The sequence below is a fragment of the Macaca thibetana genome, chromosome 20 (genome assembly GCF_024542745.1).
Source record: "Macaca thibetana thibetana isolate TM-01 chromosome 20, ASM2454274v1, whole genome shotgun sequence".
Lineage (NCBI taxonomy): Eukaryota > Metazoa > Chordata > Mammalia > Primates > Cercopithecidae > Macaca > Macaca thibetana.
Window position 1 is genome coordinate 47,356,265 of NC_065597.1, and position 15,715 is coordinate 47,371,979.

The 15,715-nt window shown below is 50.6% G+C and overlaps 2 protein-coding genes across 3 annotated transcripts in view; both read left to right on the forward strand.

Annotated features, from left to right (window-relative positions):
* Nucleotides 1-15,715, forward strand: part of LOC126944241 (zinc finger protein 688) — a 437,324-nt gene that overhangs the window by 81,473 nt on the left and 340,136 nt on the right. The window lies entirely within an intron of this gene.
* LOC126944254 (cardiotrophin-2) lies at nucleotides 8,952-15,274 on the forward strand. Its single transcript, XM_050773575.1, has 3 exons — nucleotides 8,952-8,967; nucleotides 11,414-11,550; nucleotides 14,683-15,274. The coding sequence occupies exons 1-3, from the start codon at nucleotides 8,952-8,954 to the stop codon at nucleotides 15,139-15,141; spliced, it is 612 nt and encodes a 203-aa protein (XP_050629532.1). The 3' UTR covers nucleotides 15,142-15,274.

Consider the following 15,715-nt stretch of genomic DNA (forward strand, 5'->3'; position numbering starts at 1 on the left):
CTGCCAGAATTCAAACCCCAGACTCCCGAACTCATGCTCAGAACTACTACAACGTTCACAAATGGAGCAAATCCAGTCTTGTGTGCATTTAGTTTGGCAGAGCAACAACACCACATTTCTCAGGCAAAATGGATTTCCAGCTTCTCTTGAAAAATCCTGAAATCTAGTCCAGGACCGTGGACAGTATTTAAAAAAAGAAAATGAAGAAAAGGCCGGGCATGGTGGCTCACACCTGTAATCCCAACACTTTGGGAGGCCAAGGTGAGTGGATCACTTGAGGCCAGGAGTTCAAGACCAGCCTGGCCAACATGGTGAAACCCCGTCTCTACTAAAAATACAAAAATTAGCCGAGCGTGGTGGCATGCATCTGTAGTCCCAGCTACTCAGGAGGCTGAGGCACGAGTATTCCTTGAACCTGGGAGGCAGAGACTGCAGTGAGTGGAGACAATGCCACTACACTCCAGCCTGGACAACAGAGCGAGACTCGGTCTCAAAAAAAAAAAAAAAAAGGGCCGGGTGCGGTGGCTAACACCTGTAATCCCAGCACTTTGGGAGGCCAAGGTGGGCAGATTACCTGGGGTCGGGAGTTTGAGACCAGCCTGACCAACATGGAGAAACCCCGTCTCTACTAAAAATACAAAATTAGTCAGGCATGGTGGCGCATGCCTGTAATCCCAGCTACTCAGGAAGCTGAGGCAGGAGAATCACTTGACCTGGGAAGGCAGAGGTTGCAGTGAGCCAAAATCGCGCCACTGCGCTCCGGCCTGGGCAACAAGAGTGAAACTCCGTCTCAAAAAAACAAAAAAGAAGAAAAAGAAGGCTTTTATAGCTTCTGCCTAGAAGTGACACATGTCAATTCAGCTCATATTTTATTGACCAGTCAAACAGCTAACCCTGGCCAGGCAAAGTGGCTCATGCACATAATCCCAACACTTTGGGAGGCCGAGTTGGGCAAACCCAGGAGCCCAAGGCCAGCGTGGGCAACTTGGCAAGGCTCTGTCTCTGCAAAAGAATACAAAAATTAGCCGGGGTGGTGGCACACATCTGTAGTCCTAGCTACTCGGGAGGCTGAGGTGGGAGGATCGCTTGAGCCCAGGAGGTCCGGGCTGCAGTGAGCCATGATTGAGCCACTGCACTCCAGCCTGGGCGACAGAGCGAGACCTTGTCTGAAAATAATACAGAGATAGCCGTAACTAAAGGGGTTAGAGAAGCCAACTCTTGCCACATGCTTGGAAGGAGAAGAACTGGAAAACTTGTGGACAGCCCTTATCACAAGCACAGCTTCCTGTGGTTCCCAGGGGAAGTTAGTGCCGCCGGATGGAGGCTTTTTCTGGCATACCACCCACTGCAAGGCGCCCAATAATTGAACTCTTGTTACGTGGGATGGCGACATCCATATAGAACAGAGGAGTCTGATTGACACTGACCAAGGTGGGCGAGTGAATGGAAAATGCCTCTGTGAGAAGCTCAGGGTCAGCCTTGGGATCAGCAATCACTAAAAAGCCAAGCTCCCCAAGTTGCAATGGATCTGGTTACTGAAAACCCCAGAAGTGAAGTGCCCAGCAGTGTGTATGGCTTCAGGTGGCCGAGGAACATGTTAGCAGACTTCACTGGCCAGTGATCCTGGGGGAATGGATGGCATTGATGGCTGGGTTTGGGTTTATTTTCTTTTTTTAGACAGGGTCTTGCTCTCTTGCCCAGGCTGGTGTGAAGTGGTGCAGTCATAATTCAATGCAGCCTCAACCTCCTGGGCTCAAGTGATCTTCAGTCTCTGGAAGTGCTGGGATTATAGGCATGAGCCACCACAGGAGGCCAATAGCTGGGTTTCTACTGGCAAAATTTAAAAAAAATCAATCAGGTATGGTGGTGCCTGCCTGTAGTACCAGCTACTCGGGAGGCTAGGGTGGGAGATTGAGCCTGGAAGGTCAAAGCTGCAGTGAGCCACGACTGAGCCACTGCATTCCAGCATAGGGAACAGAATGAGACCTCATCTCTAAACATAAAAAAAATATAAATAAATGGCCGGGCGCGGTGGCTCAAGCCTGTAATCCCAGCACTTTGGGAGGCCGAGGCGTGTGGATCACGAGGTCAGGAGATCGAGACCATCCTGGCTAACATGGTGAAACCCCGTCTCTACTAAAAATACAAAAAAAACTAGCCGGGCGTGGTGGCGGGCGCCTGTAGTCCCAGCTACTCGGAGGCTGAGGCAGGAGAATGGCGTGAACCTGGGAGGCGGAGCTTGCAGTGAGCCGAGATCGCGCCACTGCACTCCAGCCTGGGTGACACAGCGCGAGACTCCGTCTCAAAAAAAAAAAAAAAAAAAAAAATATATATATATATATATATATAATATAAATAAATAAATATTAAATGGTAGTTGGCTACCATTGAAAATATTTAAATATCAATCTAAGATTAAATACTTTAAAAAGTCTGAGGTACAGAATGGAATATACTATACACGTTATGAATACTAGTAAATTAAAAGTAGCAATATAATGAAGAAAAATCTGGGTGTAGGGAAAGAGTGAAGAAAATGTTAAAAATTAATAGCAACTGGGCTGGGCATGGTGGCTCACTCACACCTGTAATCTCAGCACTTTGGGAGGTCAAGGCAGGCGGGTCACTTAAGCCCAGGAGTTCCAGACTAGCCTGGCCAAGATGGTGAAACCTGGTCTCTACTAAAAATGTAAAAATTAGCCGGGCGTGTTGTCTCATGCCTGTAATCCCCACTACTCGGGAGGTTGAGGCATGAGAATCTCTTGAACCTGGGAGGCGGAGCTTGCAGTGAGCCGAGATCACGCCACTGCACTCCAGCCTGAGCGACAGAGTGAGACTCCTTCTGAAAAAAAAAAAAAAAAAAAAAAAAAAAAAAAAATGCACAAAGGCAGGACTTGAACGGAAGCCCACGGCCTCCTAAATTGCTGGGTTTCCCAAGAATTCAGCTTCTAGTGTGACCAAAACAAAGATAAAGACAAGTCGGCCTGCAGGGTGGGACACAAAGGGGGTAGAGGGGGGCAAGCTGCTGACCTCTGACTTCTGTCTAGACAGATGCCTTGGACAACAGAGCTGGGCCTGGGGTGAGGCTAATTCCTCCAGATGTGAAGAAACACCTTAGAGGGGCCGGGCGCGGTGGCTCACACCTGTAACCCCAACACTTTGGGAGGCCGAGGCAGCCGGATCACCTGAGGTTAGGAGTCTGTGACCAGCCTGGCCAACATGGTGAAACCCTCTACTAAAAATACAAAAATTAGCCGGGCGTGGTGGTGGGCGCCTGTAATCCCAGCTACTCAGGAGGCTGAGGCAGGAGAATCACTTGAACCTGGGAGGTGGAGGTTGCATTGAGCCAAATTGTGCCACTGCACTGCAGCCTGGGAAACAGAGCGAGATTCTGTCTCAAAAAACTAAACTAAAATAAATAAATAATGAGTTTATCCCTCATGGTTTGCAAATCTTTTTTTTTAAACTTGGAAGAATCTTACAGGAAATATTATTTATAGTGAAGAAACATTTATCTGAAGTTCCACAGTTCTTTCAGTTAAACTTCTATTTCTATTCGTTTTGTTAAATTCAAATAAAGTTAAATGTAATTTTAAAAATATGATATCTAGGCCAGGCACGGTGGCTCAAGCCTGTAATCCCAGCATTTTGGGAGGCCGAGACGGGCGGATCATGAGGTCAGGAGATCGAGATCATCCTGGCTAACATGGTGAAACCCCGTCTCTACTAAAAAATACAAAAAACTAGCCGGGCAAGGTGGCAGGCGCCTGTACTCCAGCTACTCGGGAGGCTGAGGCAGGAGAATGGCGTAAACCTGGGAGGCGGAGCTTGCAGTGAGCTGAGATCCGGCCACTGCACTCCAGCCTGGGCAACACAGCGAGACTCCGTCTCAAAAAAAAAAAAAAAGATATCTAGTATTAATTGATTGTCATAAAATCTTTTTCTGTTTATCTGATCAGATGTCTGGAATGATGCTCACTAAATGTTAACACAGTCATAGTTATTTCTGGGTGGTGAAATAGGGAGGTTTGTTGATTTCGTCTTTGTTCATTTATGATCTGCTTCAAGTTTTCAAATGAACAGGTATTTTAACAATAACGATAAAGTTACTAATCTTTTTCTTTTTTTTTTTTCTTTTTTGAGACAAAGCGTCCCTCTGTCGCCCAGGCTGGAGTACAGTGGTGCCATCTTGGCTCACTGCAACCTCTGCCTCCCAGGTTCAAGCAATTCTCGTGCCTCAGCTTCCTGAGTAGCTGGGATTACAGGTGTGTGCTACCAGGCCTGGCTAATTTTTTGTATTTTTAGTAGAGACGGGATTTTGCCATGTTGGTCAAGCTGGTCTTGAACTCCTGGCCTCAAGCAATCTGCCCGCCTCAGCCTCCCAAAGTGCTGGGATTACAGGCATGAGCCACTGCACCCAGCCCCTACCTTTGTTCATCACTAGCTTGGACAAGTTCCTTAGCTTCTCTGAGCCTCAGTTTGCTCCCTTATCTGGAAACTGGGATAATAATTCCCACTCACAGGTTCTCACTGATTCCACCCATCAAGTGCCCTGACCCCTAATATGAGGCCCCTCCTGGGCCTGTCAAGGGTTGCCCCAGTAACACATAATGCCCCCAACCAATGGCAAAGGCTCAATGTCCCACAAGCCTGTGTCTGGACCCCAGCCCTATGCCCTGGCTACACATGTGCTCCCAAGAGATCTGGTACCTTTGCTCAAGCATGACCCAGTGTTGTCCAGAAAACCACAGTGGGGCCCATTTAGAACAGAGGCAAATGTGCTGGGCGCAGTGGCTCACACCTGTAATCTCAGCACTTTGGGAGGCTAAGGCAAGGGGATCACTTGAGGCCAGGAGTTCAAGACCAGCCTGGGCAACATAGCGAGACTCCTGTCTCTACAAAAAATAAAAATATTAGCCAGGCAAGGTGGTGTGCACCTGTAGTCCCAGCTACTCAGGAGGCTGAGATGGGAGAATTGCTCGAGCCTGGGAGGTCAAGGTTTCAGTGAACTGTGATCACACCACTGCACTCCAGCCTGGGTGACAGAGTGACATCCTGTATTTAAAAAAAAAAAAAAAAGGCCAGGCACGGTGGCTCACACGTGTAATCCCAGCACTTTGAGAGGCTGAGGCGGGTGGATCACAAGGTCAGGAGTTCAAAACCAGCCTGGCCAACATGGTGAAACCCCATGGTGAAACATCCAACCTGGGAGACAGAGTGAGACTCTGTCTCAAAAAAAAAAAAAAAAAAAAAAAAAAAAAAAAAAAAAAAAGATGAACAAAGGCAGGTCTTGAACCAAAGCCCACTGCCTCCTAAACTGCTGGGATTCCCAAGGTATCAGCTTCTGGTGTGACCAAAACAGAGATGGAGACAAGTTGGCCTGCAGGGTGGGGCACAATGGGGGTAGAGGGGGCAAAGCTGCTGACCTCTGACCTCTGCTGAGACAGATGCCTTGGACAACAGAGCTGGGTCTGGGGTAAAGATAATTCCTCCAGACGTGAAGAACACTTTGAGGGGGCCGGGCGCGGTGGCTCACGCTTGTAATCCCAGCACTTTGGGAGGCCAAGGCAGGAGGACCACTTGAGGTCAGGAGTTTGTGACCAGCCTGGCCAACATGGTGAAACCCCGTCTCTACAAAAAAATACAAAAATTAGCCAGGTGTGGTGGCATGTGCCTGTAATCCCAGCTACTCGGGAGGCTGAGGGAGCAGAATCACTTGAACCCAGGAGGTGGAGGTTGCAGTGAGCTGAAATCATGCCATTGCACTCTAGCCTGGGTGACAGAGCAAGATTCCATCTCAAAAAAAAAAAAAAAAAAAAAAAAAAGGTGGCTCAAGTCTGTAATCCCAGCACTTTGGGAGGCCGAGGAGGGCGGATCATGAGGTCAGGAGATCGAGACCATCCTGGCTAACACGGTGAAACCCTGTCTCTATTAAAAATACAAAAAATTAGCCGGGCGTGGTGGCGTGCGCCTGTAGTCCCAGCTACTCGGGAGGCTGAGGCAGGAGAATGCTGTGAACCCAGGAGGTGGAGGTTGCAGTGAGCCAAGACCGCGCCACTGCACTCCAGCCTGGGCGACAGAATGAGACTCCGTCTCAAAAAAAATAAAACAAAAAACAAAAAAACACCTGGGGTGGGGGGCAGAGACAGAGAAAGGGAGGGAAGCCCCAGAGAGAGGCGAGTGGTGGTGGGCTCTGGTGGGATTAGCCTGCCCTCCCAGGTGAGGCCTGCCCCATGTACACTGTCCACCTGTGAATAGTACCAGATCAAGTATCCGCCTCACTCTCCCCTCCTCTCCCTCCTCTTCCACCTGCTCCACTACCATGGCATGGCCCATGCCTCCGTGCACCCATTCAATGGGCCTCCTATAATCCCCTGACATCACCAACTGCCTGGCACAGGCCCTGCCGGCCAGCCCTGGCAGCCCCCAACCTTGGAGAGCCTGTTTAAGACCCCTCACCTCAGAATCCATCTTTTCCTTCAACCTCCTCCCTCCTTCAGCTCACAGTTCAGATCTGGAACCCCACAGCCAGCCCCAAGCTGGGGACAGGAGTCTAGCCTCTGTTGTGTGACTCCAGGTAAGTAGCTGCCCCTTTCTAGGCCTCAGGCTCCTATCTAAGTCTTCCCAACATCCAGCTCATCGCATCAACCTGTCTGGGCTTCTTCTCAGCACCATGTCACTTTAGGAAACCTTGCTGTTTGTTAATTCACATGTTTCGTGCTGGTCTCCCCCACTGGACTGTGTGCCCGTGAGGCAGGGACCTTACCTGCCTTACTATTCACCCTGGTGCTGGCACACAGTAGGTGCTCTGTTAATACCTACTGGGGTCAGGTGCAGTGGCTCACACCTGTAATCCTAACATTTTGAAAGGCCAAGGTGGGAGGATCACTTGAGCCTGGGAGGTGGAGGCTACAGTGAGTTATAATGGTGCCACTGCACTCCAGCCTGGGGAACAGAGCAAGACCCTGTCTCTCTCTCTCTTTTTTTTTTTTTTTTTTTTTGAGATGGAGTCCCGCTCTGTCACCCAGGCTGGAGTGCAGTGATGCGATCTCAGCTCACTGCAACCTCCGCCTCCCTGGTTCAAGCAATTCTCCTGCCTCAGCCTCCCTAGTAGCTGGGATTACAGGTCTGTGCCACCACACTCGGCTAATATTTTTGTATTTTTAGTAGAGACAGGGTTTCACCACGTTGGCCAGGCTGGTCTCAAACTCCTGACCTCAAGTGATCCACCCGCTTCAGCCTCCCAAATTTCTGAGATTACAGGTGTGAGCCACCACGCCTGGCCGACCCTGTCTCTTAGAAAAACACCTGTTGGCCAGGCATAGTGGCTCATGTCTGTAATCCCAGCTGACATTTGGGAGGCTGAGGCGGGCAGATCATGAGGTCAGGAGTTCGAGACTAGCCTGACCAACATGGCGAAACCCCGTCTCTACTAAAAATATACAAGTTAGCCGGGCGTGGTGGCACTTGCCTGTAATCCCAGCTACTCAGGAGGCTGAGGCAGGAGAATCGCTTGAACCTGGGAGGCGAAGCAGAGGTTGCAGTGAGCTGAGATCATGCCACTGCACTCCAGCCTGGGCGACAGAGTGAGACTGTCTCAAAAATAAAAAAATAAAAATAAAACACCTCTTGAGTGACCGTGTGGGCCCCTCTGCCTCCAGGTCACTACCTGACCAGGAAAACTAGGGTGGAGCAGGATTACAGCCTGCTCGGGTGGCAGTCTGACCGATCAGTGCCTGACTCAAGGGGTGGGCAGGGAATGAGAACTGAACATTGGCTCCACGATGGAGAGATTGAGGAAGCACTGGAGAAAGACCAGAACCCAGCATCTGCCTCTCTGACCCTGCCCCTCTGCTACAAGGCTTCCCCAAGGGACAGGGTCTCACGTGTGTGTGTGTAAGTCCAAGTGTGTTGTGCCTGGGCAAAGGGATGAGATCTCCTAGTGTATCAGAGGCTGAGATGTGGCCAGATCCCATGATCCCTGGTCCCCACCTCTGCGTGCATCTGTGAACATGAGGTGTGTGTCCCACGTCTGCTCTGTGCAGGTGCCTCTGGCTGGGCCCCCAGGGATGCAGTATGGGTTCTCCTGTGTACATGCATGTGTCTGGCACTGTGTGTGTGATGTGTGTAGGCCTGGCATGATCTCACATATAAGTGGCCACGCCTACTAAAGTGTCAGTTCCACGAGGGCATGGATTTTTGTTTGTCTTGTTCCATGCTCCGTCCCCAGCACTTAAAACAGGGACTGGTGTACAAACAGGGCCCATAAACCCTGAATGAATGAGCGCATGAAAGTGTATGCCCATGCCTGTGTGTGCCCACATGCCAATGCGTGTGTAGACGTGTGACTGTTCCTGTGCCTAAGGGTGCACCTGGGTGTGGATGATGATGTTGCTCACACACCACCCCCCTGTCCTTTTTCCAAACTCCTTGGGAGCCCGGGTTGAGTGCCTGGGTCCCTGTGGGGCGGAGCAGGGGGAGGCCTCCTCTGGGAAACTGGATCCCAGGACATGCAGAACAGCAGGGAGTGGGGTGGCCCCTTTGTCCCAGGATAATCCCCATCACGCCCTTGCCCCCTCCCCCCCAGCCACCAGGGTTTAGGGTCGAGTTTGGGACCTGGAGGGGTCTGGGGGTCCCATCTGTGTCCCCTTTCCTACCCGTTTCCTGCCTCTGGGGCTTCTGCGCCCTAGTCCCAGGCCTCACCGTGTTGAATGTATGTCCCCCTTCTAGGTTCTCCCACCCGCTCCCTGTTCTGACTGGTGGCCAGGTCTGTCTCTCATACTTTGCCAGGGCCCTGCCTGCTCCTGCCCCTCTCCCCAGGTTGTGACTCCCTCCCTCCCTCTTGGGCCACCCTGGGGCTCAGCCCCAGGTATAAAGACACCTGAGGGGCAGAAGGACAGGTGTCCTGAAAGACCCAGAGGCTGCAAAGAGGAGGAAGCTGAGGAGAGAGCATGAGCTGTCCACTGGGTGAGTGAGAGGCAGGGGCGCCAGGCCCCAGAGACACACGACGGGGGGGGACCCACAGAGCCCCTCCTCTTTCTGACTCAGGTGTCTAGCTCTCTTTGCACCTGCTGACAACCTCCAAATCCTCCCACATCAAGGCTTCCTTCATCATTAATTTGACAAATATTTATTGAATGCCTCTCATGTGCTAGGTACTGTTTGAAGCATCTGGGGAGACAGCAGTGAACAAATAGACAAAAATCCATGGCCTCATGGAAATTTCATTCTGCAGACACACAATACATGTGTCTTATTAGTAATAAGAAAACTGTAAAGATAGTGTGACAGAAAGTGGTGTAGTGATCTAACTGTGGCTTTTTTTGTTGGTTTGTTTGTTTTTTCAGACAGGGTCTTGCTCTGTGGCCCAGGCTGGAGTGCAGTGGCAGAATCTTTGCTCATTGCAGCCTTAAACTCCAGGGCTCAAGCAATCCTCCTGCCTCAGCCTCCTGAATAGCTGGGACCACAGGTGCACGACACCAGGTTACGCTAATTATTTTTTTTTTGAGATGGAGTTTTTGTTCCATTGCCCAGGCTGGTGTGCAGTGGCATGATCTCGGCTCACTGCAACCTCCGCCTCCTGGGTTCAAGTGGTGATTCTCCTGCCTCAGCCTCCCGAGTAGGTGGGATTACAGGTGCCCGCCACCAAAGCTGGCTAATTTTTCTTTTGGTAGTAGAGACAGGGTTTCACCATGTTGGCCAGGCTGGTCTCGAACTCCTGACCTCAAGTGATCCACCTGCCTTGGCTTCCCAAAGTGCTGGGATTGCCGGTGTGAACCACTGCAAGCCTGAAGTTCGTCGAATGAATGAGTGAAATGGTCTTCCCTCTCAGGCTTCTCTGAGTTGCTCCTGAACTCTGGGAACTCAGGAATGTGAAAAGGGGGATGAAGGAGGCCGCCCTGGGTTTGTCTCTCATCTCCGTTGCTCCTGGGTGGTGACCTTAGGTTATTCTCCTCCTCTCTGAGCCTCACACTGTTGGTGGGAACATAGACTGGACCAGATCTATTTTTTCTTTTTTTGAGACGAAGTCTCACTCTACTGCCCAGGCTAGAGTGCAGTGGCATGAGCTCAGGTTACTGCAACCTCTGCCTCCTGGGTTCAAGCGATTCTCCTGCCTCAGCATCCTGAGTAGCTGGGATTACAGGCATACACCATCAGCTAATTTTGCATTATAAGGAGAGATGGGGTTTCACCATGTGGGCAAGGCTAGTCTCGAACTCCTGACCTTGTGATCTGCCTGCCTTGGCCTCCCAAAGTGCTGGGATTACAGGTATAAGCCACCGTGCCCGGCCTTTTTTTTTTTTTTTTTTTTTTTTTTTTTTGAGACGGAGTCTCACTGTGTTGCCCCGGCTGGAGTGCAGTGGCTTGATCTCGGCTCACTGCAACCTCTGCCTCCCAGGTTCAAGCAATTCTCCTGCCTCAGTCTTCCAAGTAGCTGAGATTACAGGCACCTGCCACCACGCCCGGCTAATTTTTTTGTATTTTTAGTAAAGACAGGGTTTCACCATATTGGCCTGGCTGGTCTCAAACTCCTGACCTCATGGTCCGCCCACCTCGGCCTCCCAAAGTATTGGGATTATAGGCGTGAGCCATTGCACTCGGCTTGGACCTGATCTTTGAAAGGACAATTTGGCAGCATCTATTTACATTTAAGATAAGCAGGTGGAGTGGTTCACACCTGTAATCCCAGCACTCTGGGAGGCCGAGGCATGAGGATTGCTTGAGGCCGGGAGTTGGAGACCAGTCTGGGCAACATAGCGAGATCCTGTCTCTACATAAAATTTAAAAAATCAACTGAGTGTGGTGGTATGGGTCTGTAGTCCCAGCTACTTGGGAGGCGAAGGTGGGAGGATCGCCTGCTCCCAGGAATTCGAGGCTGCAGTGAGTTATGATCACACCCCTGTATTCCAGCCCGGGTGACAGAGCAAGACACCATCTCTGAAAGAAGGAAAAAAGTCACACTTGCATTGGCTGCCTTTAAAGCATAGAGCTAGCAGGATTTCCTGTGGGATTGGGTGTGCAGAGTAAGAAAAAAATGAAGCATCAAAGAGCACACCATGACTTTGGCCTGAACAATTGGAAGAATGGAAATGCCTTTACCTGAGACAGGGGAGCCTGGGAGAGGAGGGGCTTGGGGGGAATATTCAAGAATTAAACCCTGGATATTTTGGGTTTGAGATGCTTACTAATATTCAAGTGAAAATGTCAAGTAGCTGAATTGAATCAATGAGCCTGGAGTTCAGAGTGTTCTGGGCCGGGATAATCTACCTGCAGGAGGGTTTGTCACTGACTTGGATACGCAAGATCGCTGTAGCCCACAAGGGATGGGACCTTTTCCTGAGTTGTGGAGATGAATGAATGAATCGGAGGCAGGGTCGGGGCCATGGTGCTGACCTCTGACTTCCTCCACCAGCCCACCTCTGCCTGCTGACCCTGCTGTCGCCACCCCTCAGCTCAGCAGCCCCCATCTCCCCAGCTGAGCCCATCAGTCAAGCCTATAGCCTGGCCCTCTACATGCAGAAGAACACGTCAATGCTGCTGCAGACTTACGTGAGTGACAAGGGTCATGAGCAGGGGACGAGGGGAGAGGGACGCTGCCTCCCTGGCCCTACCATGGGTAGGGTGAGCAGAGCAAGTCCAGAAGAAGGCTCCTCCGTGGCCCAAGGAGACAGGGATGCCTGTAACACTCTAGTGTTCACTAGAGCCACACTCACTCTTGCCACTGATGTCACTAGTGCCTGGGTGACCTTAGGCAAGTCATTCTTCCTCTCTTGGTCTCAGCTTCCTCATCTGTAAAATGAGATGCTGAACGTGCCTTTGCTGACCTCCCAGGACTGTGACAAGGTTCAAAGGACACACCGAGAGAGAAGGGCTTCACACAGCCACGTTTAATTCCCCACCATTCATGCTGTGTGATTACCTGGGCCCATGCCTGCTTGGAACTCTATCCCCAATGTCTGTCACCCAGGCTGGAGTGCAGTGGTATGATCTTGGCTCACTGCAACGTCCACATCCCGGGTTCAAGTGATTCCTGTCCCTCAGCCTCCCGAGTAGCTAGGATTACAGGTGCATATCACCATGCCTGGCTAATTTTTGTATTTTCAGTAGAGACAGGGTTTCACCATGTTGGCCAGGCTAGTCTTGAACTCCTGGCCTCAATTGATCCACCTGCCTCAGCCTCCCAATGTGCTGGGATTACAGACGTGAGCCACTGTGCCTGTCCTTTACCTCCATTTTCTTACTGACTTTTCAAACAGTTCTAGGAGGTGGAATTATAATCCATTTTGCAGACGAAGAAACTGAGTCTTAGAGGGAGGTAATAATTTGCTCAAGGTCACAGAGCTAATAACTGGCAGTGCCAGGATCCGAAACCAGGTCTGTGGAATTTCCTCCCCCTTCCATGGCCTCCCACACTGTCTGGAAGTTAAAGCTGGAAGCCTGCTGTCTGAGTCTGACCCACAGCTGTTTTTGTGTTTGGCCCACACATCTCCTGTTCAAAGCTTGAATATGAGTGGAATGCCTCTCCATAGCAGGCACAGGGATACTGTTGGTCAAAACTCCCACCTGGCATCGTAGTCCTGCCTTCTTCGCAACTTACACGATCTGCATGGCCCTGGAGCCCCTGACATCTGGAGCTCTTTCTCTGGGCCAGATTTCTGGCCCCTGTGAAGTTACTGAACCTTTTGACCTAGTTTCTAGTCCCACAGCTGTCACTATTCCCTGGACAGCCTTGGGCACCCTAAGCCTCAGTTTTTCCACTTGTAAAATGGGGGTGTGGGACCAGGCAATCTGCCAGTTAGGACATCTATCAGTGTGCACTAAGGTCCCAGGGCCAGGGGCTGTGGCTCACACCTATAATCCCAGCACTTTGGAAGGCTGAGGTGGGAAGATCACCTGAGGTCAGTAGTTCGAGACCAGCCTGGCCAACATGGCAAAACCCCCTCTCCACTAAAAATACAAAAATTAGCCAGGTGTGATGGCACACGCCTCTAGTCCCAGCTACTCAAGAGGCTGAGGCAAAAGAATCTCTTGAACCCGGGAGGCAGAGGTTGCAGTGAGGCCAGAATGCACCACTGCATTCTAGCCGGGGTGACAGAGTGAGACCCTGTCCCAGAGGGAAAAAAAAAAAAAAAAAAAAAAGATTCTGGTGATCTTACTTTGTGGAAATAAAAACTTTGATGGGGAAGGTTCTCGATTAAATGTAATAATATTAACAAGTATTTACTAATGATTGTAATAAAATTAACAGGCCAGGCACGGTGGCTTACACCTGCAATCCCAGCACTTTGGGAGGCTGAGGAGGGTGGACCACTTGAGGTAAGGAGTTCGAGACCAGCCTGGCCAACATGGTGAAACTCCATCTCTACTAAAAATATAAAAATTAGCCAGGCGTCGTGGCGCACACCTGTAATCCCAGCAACTCGGGAGGCTGAGGCAGGAGAATTGCCTGAACCGGGGAGGCGGAGGTTGCGGTGAGCCGAGATCGCACCATTGCACTCCAGCCTGGGTGACAGAGCAAGACTCCATCTCGGGAAACAAATAAAATAAAATAAAATAAAATAAACAAACATAACTAAATGCCATAAATAAAAAAGATTACCAGGCTGTAACTACATTGTCAATAATATACTTGGTTTAAAATATTACAGTAGGCAGGGCATAGTGGCTCGTGCCTATAATCCTAGCACTTTGGGAAGCTGAAATAGGTGTGTCACCTGAGGTCAGGAGTTCGAGACCAGCCTGACCAACATAGTAAAACCTGGTCTCTACTAAAAATACAAAATTAGCCAGGTGTGGTGTGGCGTGTGCCTGTAATCACAGCTACTTGGGGGGCTGAGGCGGGAGAATCGCTTGAACTTGGGAGGCAGAGGTTGTAGTAAGTTAAGATTGTGCCACTACATTCCAGCCTGGGCAACAAGAGTAAAACTCTGTGTCAAAATAAATAAATAAATAATAAAAGAAAAGAAAATATTACAGTAAATAATGTAATCATAGTGTTCATCGATTGATATTAATATGAATATATTATTAATTAATGATGGCTTATCATACCCTTATTTTATATCAGATACTGTATTGTATATTAGACTCTGTGCTAAGTGCTTTTTTTTTTTTTTTTTTAGAGTTTCACTCTGTCGTCCAGGCTGGAGTGCAGTGGTACAATATCAGCTGACTGCAACCTCTGCCTCCTGGGTTCAAGCGATTCTCGTGCCTCAGCCTCCCGAGTAGCTGGCACAGCAGGCATGCATTGCCACAGCTGGCTAATTTTTGTATTTTTATTAGAGACAGGGTTTCGGCATGTTAACCAGGCTGGTCTCGAACTCCTGACCTGAAGTGATCTGCCCACCTCGGCCTCCCAAGGTGCCGGGATTACAGCTGTGAGCCACCGTGCCCGGCCTGCTAAGGGCTTTATTTATATTATTTCCTATAATCTTCATATTAACACTGCCAGGTGGGAATTTCTGAAGCTTGTGACTCCACGTTGCACAGCTAGCATGCAGAGGATGACACACCTGAGCCTCCTAGGGCCCTTGCCCTGTGTCAGGACATCCCAGCAACTCCCTGAGATGCAGCAAATGACGACTCCTGGGAAGAAGCCAGTCTCAGTGGGCAGGCGTGAATTCAGAGTCCCAGGCACCGCTCCCGTCCCCTCACTCCTGTCTCTCTCTGTCTCTCCTGCAGCTCCAGTACCAGGGTAGCCCCTTTAGTGACCCTGGCTTCTCGGCCCCTGAGCTCCAGCTCAGCAGCCTGCCTCCTGCCACTGCCTTCTTCAAGACCTGGCGCGCCCTAGATGACGGGGAAAGGCTGAGCCTTGCCCAGGGGGCCTTCCTGGCCTTGACCCAGCACCTCCAGCTCGTGAGGGACGACCAGAGCGACCTGAACCCTGGCAGTCCCATCCTGCTGGCTCAGCTCGGGACTGCAAGACTGAGGGCCCAAGGCCTGCTGGGCAACATGGCCGCCATCATGACAGCTTTGGGGCTGCCAATGCCCCCAGAAGAGGATACTCTAGGGCTTGTCGCCTTTGGGGCCTCGGCCTTCGAGAGGAAATGTCGAGGCTACGTCGTGACCCGGGAATATGGCCACTGGACAGACCGAGCTGTGAGGGACTTGGCTCTGCTCAAGGCCAAGTACCCAGCATAGAGGGGTAGGACTTCCTGTTAGAGGCTGCAGCACTTCCTCTTTCACAATGGCCTCTTTTCTGCCTTGCTTGTGGGCTAGAAAAAGAGATAAACCTTGTCTAGCAGATGGGGCTTGGGTGCCATGTCTGGGAATATTGCCTGGGAGCCAGGCCTCAATTCCTTATTTCAGGGCCTTCTGGCCCAGGTCCTCTGGCCTGCCTTCCAGGTCTGGGTCAATCTCCATGAATACCATTCCATGGGTTACCCATCTAGTGGTACTGGGTGTCTACTTCCTGGTTGGAAAGATGCACCTCTCCAAAGAGGCTTCACCTGTCACTCTACAGGGAGAGGACAGTTGGTCCCCTTCCTAGGCTCTCCCCAAGACCTTCCCCTTTTTGTAATTTTGGGACAGCCAGGACTGCCTTCCTGTCTCTACCTCATTCCCTTTATGAAGATCCTGCCTTTCTAAGTAGACAGGCTTCCTTCTTCCTGCTGAAGCTCATTGGCTCCCCTCGTTGGCCTGTCTGTCTGGGGCTACTCTTCTACTTCTCATCCTCAGTGGCTTCACTTCCTGATCCACGGAAGCCCAATTCTTG

Bases quoted from the DNA above. Each gene is read 5' to 3' on its own strand.
- LOC126944254 (XM_050773575.1), top strand. The intron at 11,551-14,682 runs GTGAGTGACAAG...TCTCTCCTGCAG, and splicing joins CAATGCTGCTGCAGACTTAC to CTCCAGTACCAGGGTAGCCC.